Genomic DNA, 24,998 nt, shown 5'->3' on the forward strand with positions numbered 1-24,998 from the left:
GAGTGTAGCTTGAACATATTTTCTACTTCAGATGCTTCAAGGCTCTCTTTTCTGTTAGGCTGTAAATAAATAAAGGATGTTGGTTGCTCAAGGCTGACTGTGTTGGACTATGTTGCATTTTTTCACGTCAGATAGAACCTTGGGATCTTATAAACCCAGTTACGGATGGTTTATTCTCAGTAAAACAATAGCACTGACATGGGGACATTTGTATGACGTTAACCAGCACCACAATACATGATGACACCTGCTGGTCAAATCTGTGTAACTGCATCTGGAGAAACACAAAATAAAAGTTCAGGAACCAAGAGCAACATTTTGTGTGATTTATAGTCATTTATAGAGAAATGTGTCTAATATAATTGGGAGGAACAATGTTAAGTCTTTAACATAACTTAAAGATTTGTTGAGACAATTTTAGACAGATCTGAAATAGATGGCCTTCGCTTGCTGTCATGAGAAAGAAAATGGGGAAATGAAAAAAAACGTATAATTTAAATGCAGATACAGGCAAAGAAAAAAATCTTGGCACATGATTCAAAAACAAGAACTAAGTCGCGGATCACTAACAGATCACTAACAGCCAACTATTTATTCATTCATTCAGAACCACCAGAACCCTGTTGAATTTTCCCTGTTGAAAATGCTGGAGTCAACGCACTGCCTGTTCATCTGCTTGTTCAAAACTTAAATAAACTTAAAAAGCTAATAGATACTTTTAATAGATCAAGTCCCAGATTCACACTGTGCATTCTCTCCAAATCCTTGAATGTCACTAGAAAGAGAAAGTAAAAGCTTTCTCATTGTTGCGTTATGACTGTAAAATGGCGGTTGGCAGCTGATTTTTATTGTGCTGAATATACAAGAAACTTTCTTCCATCTCCAAGGTAAGTTTCACTTTTAAATTCTTTTCTATGTTTATCTAAATCTGTGTTTTCAGTAGTTTAATGTTCTAGACGCTGCTCTGTGGGATAAACACACAGAGGGAGAATCGCCAATTCTTTATTTACACTCATGAAGCTTTTCTCTAAGAGCAAATCATTCATTAGAGAGACAGGAGTTGATAAATAAGTCAAGTTGATAAATATCTACCTAATAGTGAATAAATATAACAGATTTCACAACTAGCTTTGTATAAAAAGCCAACGACTTCCTTGTTCCTCTATGAGTTATTGTGAACATGGAGAAATATTCCGTCACGTGTTCATATGTGAAGTGAAAGGTAGATTTCTGTGTATAAAGTAAATCAGCAGAAATGGTGTAATGTAGTGATGGAGCAGGATTTTTATCTCCTAGCATTGTTTAGTGAAGTCCTGATACCTGTAGCAGTGCTGAGAATCTTCTGAGATTTTATCTTGAGAATCTTCTGAGATTTTTTAACTCAACTTAATAATAAACTCTATGCTGCTGTGTTCAAGTCACATAATTTACTATAACTAAATTATAATTATAGTATAATATAATTAAAATATAATAATATAATTAATCTTAGATTTCACAACAGAGTTTACTGGGATCTCGTAGAGTGTGATTTTTAAAAAGTGCTGAAATCAGCAGGTTGGGGTGAAGATGCTCTTAAATGCCATTTTGAACTAATCATGACTCAAATCTGCACTAAATGTGTAATATCACTGAACTGTGTGTGAAATCAGTCAGCTGTACTGTTTTGTTTATAACGTGTCTCTGTCTCAGAAAATCTACAGAAACTCCACAAGAGTCTTACGGTCATCATGTCCCTCCTTTATATTTCCATCTTATGGGTCACTGCCTGTGTGGGTGAGTGACCAGGTTCTACAACACCAACAAGATATAAGAGTCTTTCCATTAAATAAAATATAATAAAAATGTTTTGTAAAATGCTACAAATCCTGTATATTGTAATGTTTCCCCCCACAGACAGTGCAGAATCTCTGGTTAATGTATCAGCTCCAGTGGGTTCCACAGTCCTCCTGCCATGTAAACTGACTGAAGTCTTCACCCAAACATCACTTATTCAGTGGAAGATCAACAACAAAGATCTTGTGTTTGAGAGAAGCAGTGATGCTACGAGTCCAGGTTCAGGATATGAAGGCCGTGTGGATATTCCTCTGGATGAACTACATAAAGGAAACTGTTCCCTGGTGTTGAAGAACGTCAGAATCACTGATGACCATTTATACAGTACCTTTACAGTGGAACATGTGGACAGTACTAACCCTACAGAGGCTAAAGAAATCGCCAGGGTTAGACTCTCAGTCGATGGTAAGTAAAGTGTTCAGTGTAAAATATTGACTAATTCTAGAAGTCACAGTATATCAGATAACAGAAATCTGAAACAATAACTACATTTATTTTAGAGATGCACCGAAGCATGAATACATGTGGATGTGAGGAAGTGATCAGATATGAAGCTCACAGGACAACCAAAACAATCAGTTTCTATAAAATAATTAAAAACAAACTTCCTAACATCAGATCATTTCCTAAAAGGTTTTTCTGTGTCTCTGCAGTCCTTCAGTTATCAGCTCGAGTGGGTTCCACAGCTGTCCTGCCGTGTGAATGGAGCCATCTGTCCATCCAGACACCTCATGTTGAGTGGGTTATCGATTCTGAGATTGTGTTTGAGCGAAAGGGTAAAGAGTCATTTCCGGGTGAAGGATATGAGGGCCGTGTGGACGTTCCTGAGGACGAGCTGCTTAAAGGAAACTGTTCCCTGGTGTTGAAGAACGTCAATGTTACTGATGCAGGAATCTACAGCAGCTCCATGCTAGTGAAAGACACACAGGAACACAGGAACTTCTTAGTCCAGAAGATTAAACTGTCAGTTGATGGTAAGTGGATTAGTCTCAGACGATACTGAGTACAACACATATCAGCTTTAGAATTCTAAAGCTTTTCATGGCTGTGTTAGACTGAGTGAGGAGAACACACACCTCCTGTCCTGCATTTCACTACTGTTTTGTAAGGACCACCCACTGGCTCAATGACGGAATCTAGCGGCGTGGGTGAAGGGATCTCGTGTCCTACATTTCCTTTGCGTTTCTACAAGAACTTGCTTAATTAATTAGAATTCATCTTCGTTCTTTAAACTCTGTATATAATGATAATTTGACAATTAATAAATAATAGAAGTATAATCTGATGCTGATCACAATTTAGAGGGTTGGCTATTTTTAATTTATTAAGTAGATAGGAAACTGAATTGATTGAACATAACTCCATTTAAACTTAAACCTAGGTTTCACCTTACAAGTTTAAGGTTTGTTCTAATTTAACTTTAAACTGAGGAATTCTCCATTCAAGTTTAAGTCGAGGCTAATCCATTCCAACTTAAACCGAGGCTTTCTCCATTCTGATTTAAGTTCACAACCTAAGATTAAAGAGGTGTGTCATAATGATTTCCATAGGCTCAGAATAAGTCAAAATTAACAATTTTATTTTGCCAGGCAGGTTCCACTTAAGTTAATCTATTCAATTAGAAAAATACAAAACACAACATCAGTTAAAATGATCAGCATAGTATGAAAAACACAAGTCACAGAGTCAAAGTCATACCTGGAAATAGAGACACACAATAATAATGTGGGAGGTTCTGAATGCAGATGCTTCCCTGAGTCTCTTGCCAGTGCACCTTATATACCCAAGAGAGACAAAGGGTCATAAAATCTATGAGTCCACAAAAGACCTGGTTTTGAATGGGTCGTAAAGACACACCTGGATCAGAGATTGATTGTGATCTATATTTTAGGTTTTGGGACCCAGAGGTCACACTAAATAAGGTTTGTAAAGGACATAGTAAGACCAGAGCTCAGATTGTTATCTCGTGACCTGAGAGGGAGTTGAATAAGGTCATAAGGACATATCTCCAACAGCAGTACAGACTATGTGTAAACTTCAGTACACTCTGATTTGGAAATTAGACCTTTTACACCAATCACACCATGACCTTTAGAATGACATTAAACATCATATAGTAAGTATATCATCATATTTTTTCAGTATTTCTTGAGATTAAAACCTGAAGGGTAAGAGAATGTAAATTAGGGTAAAGCCTTCTTGGTGAGATCCGGAAGATAGTTCCACTATTGTCTCCTTGCAGAGGGGAAAGTACATACAGGAATGTGAATTGTTTAATATTACTCAATATTAATACTTTTGCCAGCCACATTACTGTTTCAGCTCACACTCATCACCTTCCTCTTACTAATTAAGACTCAATCCTCATCTAAGAGCCATGTGAGCTGATAAAGTACTGAAATGGTTCTTAACCCTGTAACTCTGAGAAATCTGATCTCTATTAGTGATGATCTGATCAGGACTGAATGACGTTGTCTAGTGTTGGTGTTGAAGTTGATCCAGACACATTCTGATGTCCAATCCATGACTGATCTTTTGTTATTGTTTTTATAAACAGACATCAGGTTATCAGTTATTTTGAGGGCCAACATATAAATATATAAAATTAATTGAACATCTAAAATCTCTTTTTTCTTCATGCAGAGTTATTTGTGCTCTAGCATATCTTGCCTTAGTGTGTATTATCTCTGAAAATATAATAGTATCAGACTAGGACATCCATAAAATCTGTAAACTTTTTCTATTTATTAAGATTGTTGTATGTTCATTAGCATTTGTTTAGGCCCTCTAGTGGCTCTCGTGTTTATCAGGCATTTAAAATGGCTGCTTGCATGTGACTGCTTCATTTTCCAGTGAAAGACCGAGAAATACATGAGAGCTCATGAGCTTTATCATGTATTTGTTAATATATTGATTATATGTAGCTAAAATAAGTGTTATTTATACATTTCTATTTAATTATTTACACTAAACACTGTTTGAATTATTTTATCATTAAAATAAGTATTAGATCTTATAACTGTAGTTTATTAAATATACACCACACAAATATCAACTCCATTATATCTGCACCATTAGATTTTGTTTTCCTTTTCTTTTCTTTTTTTCAAATAGAATTTGGATTTATAGGTTCAGATTAAAAATTGGAAAATTGGAAATGAAAAATAAATTTAAGAAAAATAATTAAAATGCAGGACAGAACTGTAGGGATAAAATAAAATAAGGATAAAATAGTTTAATAATTTAATTTAATAATTTATTTTTATTGCTATTTATTTATTTATTTATTTATTTTTCCTTCTCCTTTCTCTGTTTGTACCTTTCGTAAAGCTGCTTTGAGACAATGTCCATTGTAAAAGGCACTATACAAATAAATTGAACTGAATTAAAAACTGGGAGAAACACTGGATGTTATGTTGTTGGATATTATTTGTAAGACTGTGATCCTGCAGTTGTGTAGTAAATATATTTATAACTCAAGAGAAGTGAAGAGTGAACAGTATAATGTTTCTAAAATTCTTCTTTTTCTTTTTCCTTCATAGAAAAGCCGGGAGAAATAAAAGACGGTGAGAATCGTCATTTTACCTTTGGCTCTTTATTAGTTGTTTGAATTTTAGCAGCTAATTTTTTACATTTTATATAAAAATGTTAAGAATAAATTTAATTTATAATAATTAGAATAATTTGTTTGTCTCCAGGTGAAGTTGGAATAAACTGCTCTCACCCACTGATCCTCATCATTTCCTTCCTCATGTCTTTACTTTTCTCATGTTGAGGAAACATCTGCTATATGTTATAACTATATGAGACTATAACTATAAAGTAGATTCATTTGGGAAAAAGAAACCAGGAAGATCTCAGTGTGTTTCATCTCCACTGTCAACAAGTGTACAACTGTGAGGTGCATGAGAACAGTTCAGTTTAATGCCCAGATTAAGCTGTGATGCTGAAACACTACAACATCTGCACACCAGAAAGACTCAGGCTGTCCTGTCTAGTGTCTCTATTTTTACACATCACTACAAGCTACATTTTTATATATGATTTTTAGTGGATGTGTGTCACCCCTGCCCTGTGCGGGGCTCGAACCTGGACCTCTGTGATGTTGCGTGCACGTGCCGGCATGCCGTGAAAGGAGACCCAGACGCAGGATTCAGTGAAGCGCTGCTTTTATTACATAAACACAGGACAGAGGGCAACTAACTGAAGCATGGTATAAAACAAAACAAGAAACAAAACCTAAACCATAACCTGGACACGGCAAAACAAAACCTGACACAAAACCACGGCACAGTTAACAATCACCGACAAAGACATGAACACAAAGATCCCCATTTATAGGAATAGACATTAGGGCTAATGGGATTACCTGCACTGCGTCACTTGACTCCTCACCAGTAAAGCCTTCCAACAACTAATTACTGATTTTTCAGCATGTTGTAAAACATTCTCTGGTTATGATGTGGAGATCAGCAGTCTTAGAATTCATAACAAGCTCACATTATGTGTGATTTATTCAAGTAAGAATAAATGTTTATCAAAATCTCAGAGTGTGAGCGATGTTATGATGCTCGCCTAATAGGATGAAGGAAAAGGATAACCACAAACATATGTGGTAGTGAAAACAGGGAGATGTGAGGAAATGTGAAATGTGAATTTTTTATGAAGAAAGAATGTTGTTTGCTTTCTTTGGGATTAAAATTGCAAAAGTAAACCCAGGCCATGCTGATTGATGGCATAGGCAGGATGTAATAATTTTTGTTATTTCACACTTTTTTAGAGAATCTTGTTACTGGGATCATGATTGGAAGTGTGGAAGGTAATAATATTAAAAAACAACCCAACTCACAGTTTAAAATCTCCTTCAGTCCATCAAATATCTCCTTCATCTGTGTGTTGTGTGCTGTCTATGAAGACATGAAAATGTGTCTAATTTTTTTTTTTGTTTCTTTGTTTGTTTGTTTGTTTTTAACAGACACTTTGGTAAATATTTGATTCCACACGTTAATAAATTTTAGGGGAAGTCAGGCTCCTTGTGTAGACTAAAATCTGCACTACTGTATGTGTACAAAATAAATCTCCTGTGATACATGCAGATGGGTGACAGATTAATCAAATAGTGAGTTAAAATTTGTGGCAGAACAAGATGCCTACAGTGTGTGTGTGTGTGTGTGTGTGTGCTATATTTGGTTTTGTTTAACCTGTTCCAGTTAAACTAGATCAAAAATTAATTTCTGACACTCCCCAGTTGATTCAAGAAGGAACTGTTAATGGTGGTGATTTCTTGCTAATGTTACAATGATCTAATCCTCACTCACAGATCATATTCCTGTCCCTCCTCTTCTGTTTAGTCTTCCAACTCTTCTACCTCCCCTTGTGGTTCGAACCCTGGAGGAGTGAAGAGGCTTGTGTAATTAAGTGAATGTCAGTACTATGTAATGAAGCGCATAATGCTAAAGTGACAAGATGTCCTTTTCTGAAATCCTTCAAATTCACTCCATCCAGCAGGTGGCAGCAGAATCATACTGTACATGTGTTACACTCCTTCATTACTGTAGTCTACACCACAAACAGGCTTATTTCACATATTATTCCTATCAAAAGCTTTAATATGAAACAAGTCAATAATGTGGTTTCAAAAATACAGAAAGAGGAGATCACTGATCTTTAGATCTTTAGCATTGATTATTGTGTACTCATCTTATGTAATGTTGCAATTAGCTTGTAGGAGGTTCTCTGCTTATTGTAATCCCCATGTTTGTCATTATCTGCCCATCAGGAGACACCTGCTATCCATATTTTCTAGCCTATCAAGTAAAATAGTATGACTGATAGTGTAAAAAGCTGCACTAAGGTCAAGTAACACCAGCTAGGAGACACAACCCTGGTCAAAGGCAGACTATCAGACTGCCCTTTTGGCAGTCACTGAGAAACTACATGCTGCTAGATCAGCCAAGCTCCATCGGTCCTCATCCACCTCCACCTTTCTGCAGCATTTGACAGAGTTAACCACAAGACTCTCTTGTCCACCCTCAGGAGTCTTGGAATTTGTGGAACAGCATGGGAATGGTTTGCTTCCTACATGGTCGCTCATATCAGGTAACATGGAAGGGATTGACATCTGCCCCACACAGACTCTCTACTGGTTTCCCACAAGGCTCAGTACTTGGTCCTCTCCTTTTCTCCCTCTACCCCCACTCTCTTGACAAAGTTATATCCTTACATGGCTTTTCATACCACTGCTATGCTGAACTATTCTTCTCCTTCCCTCCCTCAGATACCACAACTTCTGCTCGGATCTCAGCATGTCTGGCGAACATTTCATCTTGGATGACGGCTCATCAGCTGAAACTCAATCCCAGCAAAACTGAACTGCTGGTCATCCCAGGTGATTCATCCCCAGGATCTTGCATTATCTCTGAACAACTCAATGACCTCCCCTTCAGCCACTGCTCAAAACCTTGGGGTAACCATGGACAATCAACTGTCCTTTTCCTCCCATGTTACTAATGTGACACACTCATGTCGGTTTCTTCTGTACAACATCAGAAGGATTCAACCATTTCTATCCACACAGTCTACTCAAGTGCTTGTTCAGTCTCTGGTTATTTCGAGACTGGACTACTGCAACTCTTTACTGGCAGGTCTTCCTCTGAATACAACTCGTCCACTGCAAATGATCCAAAATGCAGCTGCACAGCTTGTTTTCAACCTGCCTAAGTTCTCCCACACCACCCCACTGCTGCTCCTCCACTGGCTTCCGGTAGCTTCATGCAAAGCATGATGCAAAGCACCAGCACCATCTTACCTCAAAGATCTTATTACTCCTCACACTGCACCTCGCTCCCTCAGGTCCACTAGCACTGCCCGACTGGTCCCACCATCTCTCAGGGTAAAAGGTTGGTATTCATCTAGACTCTTCTCTGTTCTGGCACCGAGGTGGTGGGATGAACTTCCCCTAGATGTCCGTACAGCAGAGTCTCTGACTGTCTTCAAACGACGTCTTAAGACCTAACTTTTCCTGAAGCACTTAAACTAGCACTTATCTTTCCCTGTTTATGTATTGTTATATGTTTAATACAAAAAAACAAACAAAAAAAAAAACATCCAATTTTAAGCTACTGGTATCCTGAGTCTGTAATCTATTGAACCAGTGTTAATGTTTTCAATGATAGAGACTTAAAGCACTTTTGTATGTCGCTCTGGATAAGAGCGTCTGCCAAATGCCAGAAATGTAAATTTAAATGTAGTAACAGGTCATTTACCACTTTACTTGCTTGGTTTAATCATTGTTTCTGTTAAACATAGAAAACTCCTGATCAGTAATAATTTCATTAAAAAGAAGCAGCCTTTATTTGTCACATACATTACACACAGTGAAATTCTTTCTTGGCATATCCCAACATAGGAAGTTAGGATCAGAGTGAAAGGTCAGCCATCATGACAGCACCCCTGGACCAAGGAAGATTAAGGGTCTTGCTCAGGGGCCCCAGAAGAGGCAGTTTGCCAGTGCTGGGGCTTGAACCCCAACCCTCCAATCTATAACCCCAAGCCTTAACCATTTGAGCCACCCCTGCCCCAGTACCTGAGATGCTTTAGATGTTTAATAGTCCTAGCTTCAGGTCAAAGGTGCTTGCCCTGTATTCCCTATGACCTAATTTCATGCTAATCAGGTTACTAAAGCTAATGTTTTGAGTGACACTGAGCAATGTGCACATCTTGCACAAGTAGTAGGTCTAGGGAATGCCATGATATTGCAGCCCAAACCATCATTGATCTACCCCATGCTTCACTCTGGACACACAGCTTGTCCACTTTGTGAGCTGCAGGCTGTTTAGCAGTTCTTCCTCTGTCATTGGCAGTAATATCACTTTTGATGAGTGTAATAAGTCTAATTATTAGTGTTAATAAGGTTACTACAGGTTATAAGGGTATTATTGTAGAGGTGATATGAGTGATATAAATGGAGTACTTTTGAGGGCAAGGCTGCCCTGTCAGGGGGTATTCTTATCCTACAATAATCCTACATTTTTATTTAAAACTGTAGCAAAATTAACCAGGAGGAAAACAAAATGCACACCATCACAATGCAACACAATGCAAATGCATACCATCAATATGCAGCAGCAATGACTGTAATAAATTATTACTATAACAAATTTGAGAATATAAGGCAGATAATTCAGACTATTAATTTAAAAACAAACTATTTGATAACTAATTATGTAGATGATAATATTACTGTTTCTGGTCAGTGCTTAGAATGTTTTACTACTCTTTGAGAGACTGACTTAATTTCACTCATTTCTTCTTCAAAATCATCAAATTGTGTACTAGCTCCCTGACCTACATTTTTCTAAACATATAATATCAGTAGCTACGAAACCTCTTCTAAAAATAATAAATTCTTCACTTAGAATTGGCTATGAGCCTAAATCCTTCAAACTAGCGGTTATCAAAACCCGACCTTGAGCCCAGTCAGTTTTCCAATATATAGGGCAACATCGAACATCCCCTTTATCTCCAAGATCTAAGAAAGCAGAGCTGAAGCACAGCAGTTATGTTCATACTTGAATAGGAATAACATTTATAAAATGTATCAGTCAGGATTTAGGCCTGACCATAGTACAGAGACAGCTTAAAGTGGTAAATGACCTGTTACTGGTCTCTGATCAGGGTTATGTCTCCTTGCTGGTGTTACTTGATCTTAGAGCAGCTTTTGACCATACTCTTCTACTTGATAGGCTAGAACATGTTGGTGTTAAAGGAACAGCCCTCTCCTGGCTCAGGTCTTATTTGACTGATCGTTATCAGTTTGTAGATCTAGATGGTGACTTTATTCATACCAAGGTTATGTTTGGGGTTCCACAAGGTTCTGTTTTAGGCCCACTGCTTTTCTCCTTATATATGTTACCTCTTGGTGCAATTATTCCTAAACATGGTATTAGCTTCCACTTTTGTGCCGATGACACAAAGCTTTACACAATACACTTTACACAGCTTGACACAATAGCCTTCTTTCATCTCAGAAATATTGCTAAGATAAGAAATATAATATCACTATGCAGAAAACTATGCTTTTGTCACCTCTAGGTTGGATTATTGTAATGCCTCACTGTCTGGATGTTCCAATAGGTGTCTGCAGTTTGCACATAATGTACATTAACCATTAAATGATCACAAGAGTACTTAACATACTCTCTCTCTCTCCCTCTCTCTCTCTCTCTCTCTCTCTCATGCACACATACTACATCTGAGCTCCCAGTGTTCTGAGTTGCCAGTGTGACCTCTTCTTCTCTCTGGACCTGCCTGATCTATCCTGGTGTCCTACTTCTGGTTGTAGTCTCGTCGCTTGGTGGTGCTCACTGCTGCTGAAAATGGCTTCATGTGGACAGCCTGGTGACCCATGGGACTGCTGTGGATAGAACCACTTGGAGACAATGGAACTGACTTTGAATTGCTGTTGCAGTGGTCGGGTCCCCATCACTGATCAACTAAAGACTTTGGCATGGAGGAATTAGTGTCATATCGATAATGAACTAAGAAATTATGCTGACTTATAAGTTTCTCAGGAGTTCTTGGTTGCACAATTCCACTCAAATATATACAGCTGTAATGATAGGACAATATTTATAAACCTACTTTCTGATGTCACCCAAATGAGGATTGGATCACTTTTGAGTCTGGTTCCTCTCAGGGTTTCTTACTCATGTTGTCTCAGGAAGTTTATCCTTGTCAACGTTTACTTAGGCTTGCTCATTAGGGATAATTTAATTTTAAACTTTGTCATTTTCATTACAAATTTTTATATTTCTGTAAAGCTGCTTTGAGACAATGTCCGGTTGAAGTGAATCTCTGCTATAGAGACTAGAGATGTTGTTTATGTGGGAAATCACATCAGAGGGATGTTAGACTTTGAGTGACAGCACAACAAACAAACAAACAAACAAACAAACAAACAAACAAACAAATAAATAAATAAATAAATAAATAAATAAATAAGATCACTTAAAATATATCTGTGGTGATATCTGATTTTTCTTGTAGAGTTAGAGTAGCAGTTCTTGCCTTTCTGTGTCATATCTATGAAACTATAAAAATATCAGATAAGTATGTCCCTTATATCTATCAAACTTTTATATTTGAACTTTCTGAAGATTTTTGTATACTTTCTAGTAGGTGTTTACTGCCCTACAGGGGCTTCAGTCACACCTGTGTAAAGTGATATCTGAATTTAGAGCTATGATAAAGGCTTTAGCGATGCGGTTGAAAACTGTGGTCAAAAACACATTCAGTGAGTTTATTAGTGTTGAAACCAGAGGTGCTGATGAACAGATGTGAAAAAATGTCTTGTTTATGATACTTCATGTTCTCAGTAAGAGGGTGAGTGTATCTGACGCAAAAGCCACGTTAATTGTTAAGGTCTGAACACTTGACCCCTAGGATGAGGAGCTCCAGTGGCTCCAAAAAAAATCTGCAGCTAATGAAAGCAGTAGCACTAGCTCTTCACCCTCCTGGAGACAGAGAGAGAGCTACATGGGGTGTGGCACTTCTAGGGAGGTACGAAATGGATCAAAGAACAAACTAATGAAGTTTTGTGTCTCGTCTCCCCAAAGCAGAGGAAGGCGGAACACACTGAAGCCACTGAAATTTGCCTGCCTCCTGGTCACCGCCTCCCCCACCGCTGAGGACTGTCTGACACAGAGCATGCTACAGACCAAGATAATCATCACCTTAATTTTTCTCTTTCACCTGCTTAAACTCACTTTTGCACTTTGGACTGTAAATAAATTGTGCACTTTATTCAAGATCCTTTGTCTCTGGTGTGTTCATGTTCTGCCCTCGCAGCTAGAGATGCTACAACATATACATGGAACACCCACTCACACATACATACAAGCACATACATATGCACATGCACAATAGAACACACACACACACACACAATTCTATTCTTTTTTTTATGCGGTTTGTCCATTCGTCCACACACATCCGGTCAATGAAACCGAACATTTTTGAAAACTCCTGCCAGGGTGAAGATTTTCAAAATCTCCGGTTGCAGTGTTATGATGCTATAGCTAGTCTTGCTGGAGTACCTGCCTGCACTTTACACATAATCTACATTGTCTTAAACATCACATGATCAGTAGCATACATAATATTTTTCTCTTTCTCTGCTGTTGCATCAGTCAGCTTGTGACAGCAAGGAATTGGTGCTAAGTCAATAATGAACTCAGAAACTACACTGCTGTTAGTTCCTCAAGAGCTCTTGGTTGTTTTTGCATATATTATATATACAGCTCTGGAAAAAAAAATAAGAGACCAGTGCAACTTACTCCTAAATCAGCATCTCTTTGAGTATGACAAGCATTCCATGCCAGTCTTTGTTAAATTTCTACACAAGCACACCTCATTCTGCTTAATGAGGTACTGATTTGGAGGTCACCTGAGTCCAATCTATATTTGATATTTAATGGGGAAAAGTATAAAAAAGCACTGCTATAATCAACACTCTCATCTTGCAATGTGACCAGTTGGATGGTAAAAAAGTGCTAGAAGTCTTTCAAAGGTAACTGGAAATTTAAAAATAACAACTGAACATGCCACAAATTGTGAAAAGAAAGGTTTTGAGTGAAGAAAAAGGCTCAATCCTAGCTTTACTGGCACAAGGATTCAGTGACGGCAGTTCACAAAAACAAGATCAAGCAACAGACACTAGGAACAACAAAGCTTCAGCCTGGAAGAGGCCGGAAACGGGCCAGTAACAAGTGACCGCAATCTTATTCAAATGTCAATCAAGAACTGTAGGCTGACCTCAAGTGACCTTCAACAACAGAGGCAAAGTAAGAGTGGGGCGAAGTGCACGACAAGAACGGTGCAAAACAGGCTTCTACACGCAGGGCTGAAGTCATACAAAGCCAGAAAAAAGCAGACTGGAGTAAGGTAATCTTTTCTGATGATGTCCAATGTCCAATTTTCAGCTTTGCCCGACACCCGGTTGCGTTATGGTTAGACGGAGACCTGGAGAGGCCTACAACCCACAGTGTCTTGCACCAACTGTAAAATATGGAGGAGGGTCAGTGATGATCTGGGGGTGCTTCAGCAATCTGGAATTGGACAGATTTGTCTTTGTGAAGGGCGCATGAATCAAGCCAAGTACAGGGTTGTTCTAGAAGAACATTTGCTTCCTTCTGCTAAGACAATGTTCCCCATCTCAGAGGATTGGATTTTCCAACAAGACAATGCGCCATGCCATACAGCCAGAGCAATCAGAGTCTGGATGGAGGATCACCAGATAAAGACCCTGTCAAGGCCTGCCCAATCTCCAGATTTGAACCCTACTGAAAACCTCTGGAATGTCATCAAGAGGAAGATGGATGATCACAAACCATCAAGTAAAGCTGAACTGTTAGAGTGGTATATAGTTCCCCAACAGCAATGTGAAAAACTGGTGGAGATCATGGAGCTAAAACACATGCAGATCGGGGTTATTCCACCAAATACTGATTTCTTAATGTTATTTAGCCAAAGCATTAACACAATCTGTTTACAAATTATTTGCATTTTGTTTTATTTGAGTTATTAAAGCTCTGCAAATACTGCATGATCTTGGGTTATTTTGATGTGTTGTCATTTCCTTTAAATATACACTCTAAATAACAATAGTTATATTTGGAATTTAGGAGAAATATTATCAGCAGTTCACAAAAAATTCAACAAAACTCTTCATCTCACCAATACATGAACCTGGAAGAAAAAAACAGAAGAAACTCATTATTTTGCAGTGGTCTATTTTTTTTTTTTCCAAAGCTGTATATATTTCTATGTTTCTAAACTTCTGTAAAGCTGCTTTGAGACAATGTCCATTGTCAAAAGTGCTGTACAAATAAATTGAATTGAACATTTTCTACTATTGAATACTATTGATTGTGGTGAACATACAGAGGAGCAGAAGCAGGTCTCCATTTAATACATTAATGTTCATGAGGCTGAATCAGGATCTAAAAAGATCAGAAGTTCATCATCTGACTGTTCATTACACAGACTAGTGACTAAATCATCAATAATCAGTTATTAACAGTTATAAACACTTCCAGGGGGTAAAATATCAACTACATCACTTGCTTATTCCTTACAGTGTCCCACAAACTGCTGCTCTTACTTCTGCTAAATTTTAATCCTTTTTCAGTGATGTTATATGTCAGAATTCATCTCTAAACTCATCATTATACCTCGCTCTGACAGCTACATAAAGTTTAATGATTAAAAAATATATTATTTATTTATCAAATTTATTTATGTATTTCTTTTATTTATAAGATTTTAAAAAGCTGTGAACAACTAACAAATACTAACTTTACTAACTGCTACTAACACTAGCTTTGAGGTTAAAGACTGCCCAGTGTGTGTGTTTTTTCCACAGTGTGCTGTTTCCTCTGCAGTGTGTGTGGTTTTAACATCAGCAGCAGAAACAGAAAATGAAAAATGGGTCATTGTGGTTTTGGTGCTTGAAGGAACCTGTCAGACCCTTGTGCTAGACTTATAAACACATATTTCCTTAATCTTAGGCTCTCTTTAACACTAGACATGTTAGGAAATCCTGTGTTCTCTATTATTGAGTACAGTCTCATATCTGTAGCTATAAACTTCAAATTTCTTTAATCTGTGTTCCCAAATACAGAAAAAAACTGAAAAACACTGCCTGTAGTTTAACAACTCAAAACATGAACCAGCACAGTGTCACTGGACTCTCCACCAGTAAAGCCTTCCAACAACTAATCACTGATTTTTTAGAATGTTGTAAAACAATCCTCTGGTTATGAAGCAGACTCAGCAGTCTTAGAATTCATAATGTGACAAGCTCACAAGCTGAAAATGTAGTACCTCTGAAATCAAGAGCATCAACAAGTAGTTCTGGCAGTGTGAATAAATATTTATTAATATCTCAGCATGTGAGTGATGTTATGATGCTCGCCTAAGCTTACAAAACAGCTAAAAATATGCTAGTGAAAACAGGGAGACGTGAAGAAAATGTGAATTTTCTTAAGAGAAAGATGTTTGTTTTCTTGAAGATTAAAATTGCTGCTATTTTTTAAAGATTTAATTCTGTGGGAATGTTTGACCTTTTCTACACAAACCCAGGCCATGCAGATTGATGGCATCAGCAGAATGTAATCATTTTTACAGAATCATGTTACTGGGATCTTGTAAAGGTGGAAGGTATTAATCTTAAAAGACAACTCAACTCACGGTTTACAATCTCCTTCAGTCCATCAAATATCTCTTTTGAAGACTCCTGTGAAGACATAAAAATGTGTCTGATTTTTTTTGTTTCTATTTGAAAGATCATGGTGCATACACAAAAAATAACACGGAAAATCAGTCACTGTATATTTGCTTAATTTGACCTTCGCTCCTAGTGATAACATTGGTGTAAAGAGTTATAACCTTTACAGAAGGGGTACAGAAGCCTCTGTACCCCGTCTGCCTCCTGGTCACCGCCTCCCCCACCGCTGAGGACTGTCTGACACAGAGCATGCTACAGACCAAGATAATCATCACCTTAATTTTTCTCTTTCACCTGCTTAAACTCACTTTTGCACTTTGGACTGTAAATAAATCGTGCACTTTATTCAAGATCCTTTGTCTCTGGTGTGTTCATGTTCTGCCCTCGCAGCTAGAGATGCTACAACATATATACATAACACACGTGTGCACGATGCACAATAGCACACACACACAGTCCTATTCTTTTTATTTACAAGGTTCTATATGTTTCATCACTTGCGTTTCTTTTTTACTGTATTGTTGAGTGCTTATTATTATTATTATTATAAATATTATTATTATTATTATTATTGTTACTACTACTACTAATGATAATAGTCTTTTTCCAAGCATTGACAATACAAATGTAAAAATATATATATATTTATGAATTATGTAATTATTTATAAGATTTAAAGCTGTAACAGATACCAGCTACTAACTTTACTAACTGCTACTAACACTAGCTTTGAGGTTAAAGACTGCCCAGTGTGTATGTTTTCCACAGTGTGCTGTTTCCTCTGCAGTGTGTGTGGTTTTAACATCAGCAGCAAATATAGAAAAATGAAAAATAAGTCATTGTGGCAAATTTGGCAATTGAACATACTCCATCAGACCCTTTTGCTGGACTTAGGGGGTATAAACACACAGTTTCCTTAATCTCTCTTTAACACTAGACAAATGATTAAATCTTGTCTTCTCCACTATTGAGTACACTTTCATTTAAAATTAATAGAATGTTAATTTTTTAGCTCATGAAAACAGTGTGAATAAGAGAAGTTTGTCTTTTTAAAACACTGAAGCGTGTTCTGATTTTTTTTTTTTGCGTGACTAAAGTTAAATATTTATTATATGTCATATAACATAAGTGTTTTTAATGATGTTTAACTGTATTTGTTTTGCAATCTTCTTCTTCTTTCGGCTTTACCCTTCTCACTTCTTACCATCTCTCTCCACCTATCCCTATCTTCTGCATCCTCAACACTTGCACCCACTAGCTTCATATCCTCATTTATTCCATCCATATTCCTCCTCTTTGGCCTTCCTCTTTTCCTCCTGCCTGGCAGCTCCATGTCCAACATTCTCCTACTAATATACTCACTCTCCCTCCTCTGGACATGTCAAAACCATCTTAATCTGTCCTCCCTAACTTTGTCCCCCAAATATCCAACATGAGCTGTCCCTGTGATGTACTCGTTCCTAATCCTGTCCAACCGTGTCACTCCAAAAGAGAACCTCAACATCTTCAGCTCTGCTACCTCCAGCTCTGACTCCTGTCTCTGTCTCAGTGACACTGTCTCTAAACCATACAGCATGGCTGGTCTCACCACTGTCCTGTATCACCTTCCCCTTGATTCTCACTGATATTTTTCCATCACACAGAACTCCTGACACCTTTCTCCACCCATTCCAACCTGCCTGCACTCGCTTCTTTACCTCTTTCCCACACTCTCCATTACTCTGGACTGTTGACCCCAAGTACTTAAACTCCTGTACCTTCTTCACCTCTTCACCCTGTAATCTTACTGTTCCACTTCCCTCCCTGTCATTCACACACATGTACTCAGTCTTACTACCACTGACTTTCATTCCTCTTCTCTCCAGCACAAACCTCCACCTCTCCAGGTTTTCCTCCACCTGCTCCCTGCTCTCACTACAGATCACAATGTCATCTGCAAACATCATTGTCCAAGGAGACTCCTGTCTGACCTCCTCTGACAACTGGTCCATCACCATAGCAAACAGGAAGGGGCTCAGAGCCGATCCCTGATGCAGTCCCACCTCCACTCTGAACTCCTCTGTCTGACCTACAGCACACCTCACCACTGTCCTGCTCCTCTCATACATGTCCTGCACCACTCTGACATACTTCTCTGCTACTCCTGACTTCCTCATACAGTACCACAGCTCTTCTCTTGGCACCCTGTCATATGCTTTCTCCAAGTCTACAAACACACAGTGCAACTCTCTCTGACCATCCCTATACTTCTCCATCAAAATTCTTCACCACTTCTCCATTCCTCAGGCATCTTCTCACTCTCTAAAACCCTGTTAAACAAACTAGTTAAAAATTCCACTGCCGCCTCTCCTAGACACTTCCAGACCTCCACCGGGATGTCGTCAGGACCAACTGCCTTTCCACTTTTTATCCTCTTCAAAGCCTTCCTGACTTCATCCTTTTTAATCTTATCTACTTCCTGTTCCACAGAGTTCACCTCTTCTACTCTTTTTTCCCTCTGATGTTACTCATTCATCAGCTCTTCAAAGTACTCCTTCCATCTCCTCTGTACACTCTCCTCACTTGTGAGCACCTTTCCATCTCTATCCTTAATAACTCTAACTTGCTGCACATCCTTCCCATCTCGATCCCTCTGCCTAGCTAACCTGTACAAATCCTTCTCTAGTGTCTAACCTAGTGTACAACTCGTCATACACCTTCTGCTTGGCCTTAGACACCTCCCTCTTCACTGTAACTCCTTGTATTCCTGTCTATTCTCCTCAGTCCTGTCCATGCCCCACTTCTTCTCGGCTAACCTCTTCCTCTGAATATTATCCTGAACTTCCTCATTCCACCACCCAGTCTCCTTATCTTCTTTCCTCCTTCCAGATGACACACCCAGCACCTTTCTTCCTGTCTCCCTGATCACTTCTCCTGTAGTTTCCCAGTCATCTGGCAGCACTACCTGACCACCCAGAGCCTGCCTGTCTTCTGTCTAAATTCCTCACAACATTCCTCCTTTTTCAGCTTCCACCACTTGGTTTTCTTCTCCATCTCTATCTTTGACCTCTTCTTCTTACAGACCATCAAAGTCATCCTACACACCACCATCCTATGCTGTCTGGCTACACTCTCTCCCACTACCACTTTACAGTCACTAATCTCTTTCAGATTGCCTCTTCTACATAGGATGTAGTCTACCTGTGTGCTCCTACCTCCACTCTTGTAAGTCACTCTATGCTCCTCCCTCTTCTGAAAGTAAGTGTTAACCACAGCCATGTCCATCCTCCTAGCAAAGTCCACTACCATCTGCCCTTCAAGGTTTCTTTCCTTAACTCCAAACTTGCCCATCACCTCCTCATCACCTGTGTTCCCCTCATCAACATGTCCATTAAAATCTGCTCCTATCACCACTCTCTCACCCGTGGGAATAGTCTCTATCACTTCATCTAATTCACTCCAGAATCTCTCTTTCTCCTCTAACTCACAACCTACCTGTGGGGCATAACCACTAACAACATTCAACATCACCCCTTCAACCTCTAACTTCAGACTCATCACCCTGTCTGACACTCTCATCACCTCCAGAACATTCCTCACAAACTCCTCCTTCAGGACCACACCTACCCCATTTCTCTTACTATCCACACCATAATAAAACAGCTTGAATCCTGCTCCTATCCTACGAGCCTTGCTACCCTTCCATCTGGACTCCTGTACACACAGTATATCCACCTTCCTTCTCTCCATCATATCAGCCAGCTCTCTACCTTTCCCTGTCATAGTACCAACATTCAGAGTTCCTATTCTCAGTCCTACACTCTTACCTTTCCTCTTCTCTCTCTGTCTGCACACTCTCCTCCCTCCTCTACTTCTTCGACCAACAATAGCCCAATTTCCACCGGTGCCCTGTAGGTCAACGGCGCTGATGGCGGTCGTTGTTAACCCGGGCCTCGACCGATCCGGTATGAAATTTAGAGTACTGATGATTCGCATGATTAAGTTTGGGAATGTTTTACACCGGATGCCCTTCCTGACGCAACCCTCTCTATTTATCCGGGCTTGGGACCAGCACAGAAGTCACTGAACTGTGACCCCCATGGCTAGATTACTGAACTGAACAATATTACAATAAATCATATGGTTACACTCTTGCCTGGACTCGAGCATGTGTGCAGTTGTGTTTTGGGTTAATGTTGGTCGCCTGTAAGTTTCATGTTCTCTCCCTGGAGATGTGTTTTCTTGATTTGAAAATTTTTGTAATTGCTGTTGTTCCAGAGCTGGTGACTCTAACAAAAAGATGCAGTTATGATGGAAAACTGAAATAATGTTCATCATCACTAGCAAGACCTTTATCCTGACCAGGGTTCTGCTAGATTTGAAGCCTCTCAATGCAGCACACTACAGGAAATATGCCATCAGTCAGATTTATGAAAAATATTAGGTATAATTTACACAATGTCTCACAACAGCAGTGTCCTGGGTTTAGGTCTGGGATCTGGTAACTGTACAGTGTCTGATTTTATTCCAGATCTGATCTAATTATGTTGGTTGTATACAAAGTAATTGTATTAATATAAAATCTATTTACATAGAACCAACAAACACATTTAAAGCAAATAAACACAACTAACTTTTTTTCATTTTTTTTCTTCTTTTTTTTTTATCATGACAGCCGAGAAAAAAGTTCCAAATTTACATATTTCCTCGTATTAACTCTGATCCGTCTGTTTAATTGTCTGTTTTGTGTTTAAGTGTATTTATTTATTCATCCTTCCATCTATTCATTCCAGCTCTAACAGTCAGGAAAGTAGATAAAAGTAACTAATAAGCTAATGGGTTGTAAATATAAATCAGAGAATATAAAATGAGATCAGAAGTTTATTAAACCCCAGAACAGAACAGCGGGACAGGATGTAGAGGCTTGTAGCTGAAGCAGTTAAACCGGAACTTAAGAAACACCAGAAACAGAAGAGTTTTTATTCCACTAAGTGTCTGTTCACATGTTCAGTGGAGGATGTGTGTTAGACATGGCAGAGTTCCTGTGTGTGTTTAATCTACACCTGCTGTTTGGTGAGTTTATGAATATATTATATTTTAATGTATAATAATACTAATACTATTAATAATAATAATAATAATATTATGTGTCTATGAGATGTTAAATGTGTCTCCATGAATGGAATGTCCTGTGATCTGTGTGTGAGGTTTACAGAGTGCTGATGAATCTTCTCTCTTAATGTGGTGTTGTTCTTTCAGGTGTCATCAGTCTGAATCTCCTTCAGATCATTTCAGCTGATCTGCTATCTGTTGATCCTGGACAAAACATCACTCTGCTCTGTAACATCACTAATTATTCAGAGATATCGTGGTATCACATGAACTCAACAGGCCTGAGGCAGTTTATATCAGCAATACAGGGGAAACTGGACAAACACTTTCATGTTGCTTATAATGAGAATAAGAGTCACTTTGCTCTAACACAAAGCAGCAGTTCAGTCAGTTTAGTGATTATTGGAGTTAGAGAGACAGATCTGGGATTTTATTACTGTGGAGGTCAAAATGAGGAGCTGCACACTGAGTTTGGGAAACCCATCGGACTGAACTTTACAGGTCAGTAACAATACTTTATTTACCCTACTTGTTCATACTGGGTTTTGTTTTTTTGTACATATTTATGTAGTTACAGATTTATTACATGTTATTCCATGTCATAATCTTAAGAATTTACTGGAGTAAATTTTTAATCATTAGGCATGAATTTTCCAACAGCACAACATACAGCAAACCTTTACACTGATTTACAATTTTTTTCTTTCTGTATCCAGGTACATTTTGTCATTTTATAGGTTCAAGGCTAAGACTAAATATGCTAACAATTCTTTAGTAACAGTGGTTTGTTGCTCAGAAAGAATATTTATAATTGGCTAGACCAATTAATAAAACTGTATATATATGTAGCCAGTTTTGAAGTATTCTAATGTTTGGGGTATATGCCCCAAGTTCTTTGGTCATATATATCATATAGATCATATATGTTTGACACTAAAAAATATAAGAAAAGGTAATCTGATGTTTCATACATTTTTAGAGGATGTTTTCCTCAGCACTGTACTGATATCTCTGTGTGGATCTGTGTGTATATTTTTAGGTAGCAGTGATAATGAGAGAGATTCTTCATCTGAGGATTCAGATTCACACCAGACTGGAGAAAATATCTGCATTACAAATATGACCGTAATGTGTGTGTGCTCCATCTCGGTCCTAATAAACATAATCCTCATCATTATTATGTGTGTGTTCTGCAGCAGGGTGCACGGTAAAAGTGGTTGAAATTGCAAATGTGAAAGATTCAGATAGAATAATTGCAGTAATCATTTTTTTGTGTGTCTGTGTTTATTGTCTAATTTATATTTTCTCTTTCAGGAAAATCAACATTATCAACATTACCTTCCTGCTGTCGTGCCACCAACTCCACTGAAAAGGTATAAAAACATTCAAATTAGAGACTGTACGTAAAATCCATGAACATGTTTCTAACCACAAATTTTGATTATTTTTATGTATGTTTCAGAGTAAAATAATGTTTGGTGTTGGACTGAACTAAACTTGTAAACTTCTAGGTATTAAACATGTATGTGTTTAGTATAAATTTTAAAGTAATGGCTAATTATTTCAGGTATGAAGAAAAGACAAAATATGTAAATTAGTTGTTCAAGTGAAGTACAATGGCAATAAAGAAAAAGTAAATTTTACAGAAGTGAAAATGGAATTTAGGCAGAACAAAAAACATGTTACTCTTACATTAACTTTTTCTATTATATAACATTACCTGCTGCATTGTTGTTGTTTTTCATACATTAGTAACTGCAGAGTGTAAATACAGTCAATGTTATATATCTGTAGAGTTGTATGTAGAACTGTCTACATTACCATGAAACATAAATGAACCTGGGCAGTTAAAGAAAGTCATCACTCTTTCTGTAGCTTCACATGCTATTTCCTTTACATCTTTAGTTTACCTATTTTGTTGATCAGTGTTACGTGGGGAAACTTACGCTATAACTTATGAAATATAACAATAAATAAAAAAGAATGATGGAACATTCAACACCAATGTACTATTACATTTTTAATGTTTTTCTGAATAACTTATTAAGATTCCTCTTTTCCTGTTTTGGTGTAGAACAGTAGTAATATTTACTGTATTGTATGTAATTCTGTGTACAGAGTAGTACTGAGTATGTTTCACCATTTTTGTGAAAACAGAATAAAACTATATTTTATGTACTTAATTATTCAGGCATTTCATTATAAGTCATTGAAAATCTAATCATTGCCAAATTAATCATCTAATAAAATGTGTTGTGTTCTGCCTGAATACTGCTTGTTATAGTTCAGCAGATTATACTGTACTTGGTGATTTAAAATCTTTTCTGTCCTTTTTAATCTTTTTAAGCTCCTCCACACATAAACAAACCTGTTTCTCAGCCACATAATACACTTATGCTGAGGCCATGGTTTATATGATTACTATTTATGGTCTAAATATTCTTGCAAATACTGTGTGGTAGTTACAAATGAAAAAAATCTGCACAAATTACATTGTACATTTAAGTAAAATCATTGTGCTGCCTTTTCAGTTATAACCACAGACAGCATGCATACACCCAATGTGAAGTCTTCTAGTGCAAAAAAAGGAAGGAAAAACAAATACTCCACCTACTGCCCAGACTAATTGTACTCTTATTCAATTAGTATGATGTGTTATCAATTCTCTATGCAATTAAAAGCTAATTGTTTAAGGGGTTTAAATAAGATAATGGTGGTTATGATGTTTAAATAAGTTATAATGTCCCTATAATAAGAAATATGACAAGCGTGAAATAATACACTAAATGTATGTGAAACACAATAAACAGAACAGTGCAGTTAATGCCAAAGTTTCTCTCTACAGGAGGACAACATTCATTATGCCAGTGTTCAGTACAAAAGAAATTTCAGAGGATCTGTTAAGAACAACACAGCATCAGATTTGGACAGTGTGACCTACGCGACAGTCACCGCACAGCCACTGTGACTGACCAACACAAGGTGTCACAGATTATTTCTTTCTTTCCTTATGTGCTTATATGTAATGTACAATATACACCAATCAGGCATAACATTATGACCACTGACAGGTGATGTGATTAAGACCACTGGATCAGAGCATCTCCAAAACTGCAGCTCTTGTGGGGTGTTCCCGGTCTGCAGTGGTCAGTATCTATCAAAAGTGGTCCAAGGAAGGAACAGTGGTGAACCGGAGACAGGATCATGGGCGGTCAAGGCTCACTTATGAACGTGGGGAGTGAAGCCTGGCCCGTGTGATCCGATCCAACAGACGAGCTACTGTTGCTGAAATTGCTAAAAATGTTAATGCTGGTTCTGATACAAAGGTGTCAGTCACACTGTGCATGACTAGGGATCAACACAAGATTAGACAGGTGGTCATAATGTTATGCCTGGTAAGTGTATATATAACAGTAGACATAAATATTGGCTTCTGTAGCTTCTAATGTGACATGATAGAAACTAAAGTTTTTTTTGTAGATATAAAAACCTTTTATTATTTTTTACTTTATTATTAAGTTACTTTTTCAGTTTATTATTAAGTTAATATAAGATTGTATTTTTCTTTCACCAACAACCCCTTAATCATGTTAAACCTCTACCATATGCTGATGATACTCAACTTGTCTTCTTCTTTCCTCCCTCAGACATTGTTTTGCTCTGACCTCATCATAGATGGCAGATCATCTTAAACTTAATCCCTGCAAGACTGAGCTGCTGTACCTCAGCTCTTAGCAGGTCTTCTTAAATAATATTTTGACAACCAAATAAAGCTTTAAAACAT

General features: G+C 37.8%; 2 protein-coding genes across 7 annotated transcripts in view; both read left to right on the plus strand.

Annotated features, from left to right (window-relative positions):
• Positions 1–605: 605 nt before the first annotated feature.
• LOC131364509 (uncharacterized) overlaps positions 606–24,998 on the plus strand; it is an 84,629-nt gene continuing 60,236 nt past the window's right edge. For 2 of the 5 annotated variants that reach the window (XM_058407684.1, XM_058407685.1), the window contains exons 1-4: positions 606–887; positions 1,693–1,776; positions 1,897–2,241; positions 2,490–2,810. In XM_058407684.1, coding sequence (XP_058263667.1) covers positions 1,731–1,776; positions 1,897–2,241; positions 2,490–2,810 — 712 coding nt within the window. In that variant the 5' untranslated portion in view covers positions 606–887; positions 1,693–1,730. Of the gene's footprint in view, positions 888–1,692; positions 1,777–1,896; positions 2,242–2,489; positions 2,811–5,378; positions 5,403–5,534; positions 6,870–24,998 lie in introns of those variants that run through there. The other 3 variants (XM_058407682.1, XM_058407683.1, XM_058407686.1) reach the window with 2 other exon arrangements.
• Positions 21,030–24,996, plus strand: LOC131364510 (uncharacterized). Of its 2 annotated transcripts, none has more exons than XR_009206487.1 (6): positions 21,030–21,175; positions 21,362–21,715; positions 22,254–22,344; positions 22,529–22,587; positions 24,060–24,196; positions 24,862–24,996. XR_009206487.1 is itself a non-coding variant. In XM_058407687.1 (6 exons), the coding sequence occupies exons 1-5, from the start codon at positions 21,106–21,108 to the stop codon at positions 24,180–24,182; spliced, it is 774 nt and encodes a 257-aa protein (XP_058263670.1). In that variant the 5' UTR covers positions 21,030–21,105; the 3' UTR covers positions 24,183–24,196; positions 24,862–24,996. The 2 variants fall into 2 exon arrangements, 1 of the variants encoding a protein (XP_058263670.1); XM_058407687.1 differs by having other exon boundaries at positions 22,254–22,421.

Source organism: Hemibagrus wyckioides, linkage group LG14, assembly GCF_019097595.1.
Source record: "Hemibagrus wyckioides isolate EC202008001 linkage group LG14, SWU_Hwy_1.0, whole genome shotgun sequence".
Lineage (NCBI taxonomy): Eukaryota > Metazoa > Chordata > Actinopteri > Siluriformes > Bagridae > Hemibagrus > Hemibagrus wyckioides.

What these genes read in the sequence shown, in the direction of transcription:
- LOC131364510 (XM_058407687.1), top strand. Translation starts at nt 21,106, where the DNA reads ATGTTCAGTGGAGGATGTGTGTTAGACATGGCAGAGTTCCTGTGTGTG. An exon ending in CATCGGACTGAACTTTACAG is followed by an intron (nt 21,716 to 22,253) that starts GTCAGTAACAAT and finishes GTATATTTTTAG; the next exon opens with GTAGCAGTGATAATGAGAGA. An exon ending in GTTCTGCAGCAGGGTGCACG is followed by an intron (nt 22,422 to 22,528) that starts GTAAAAGTGGTT and finishes TTTCTCTTTCAG; the next exon opens with GAAAATCAACATTATCAACA.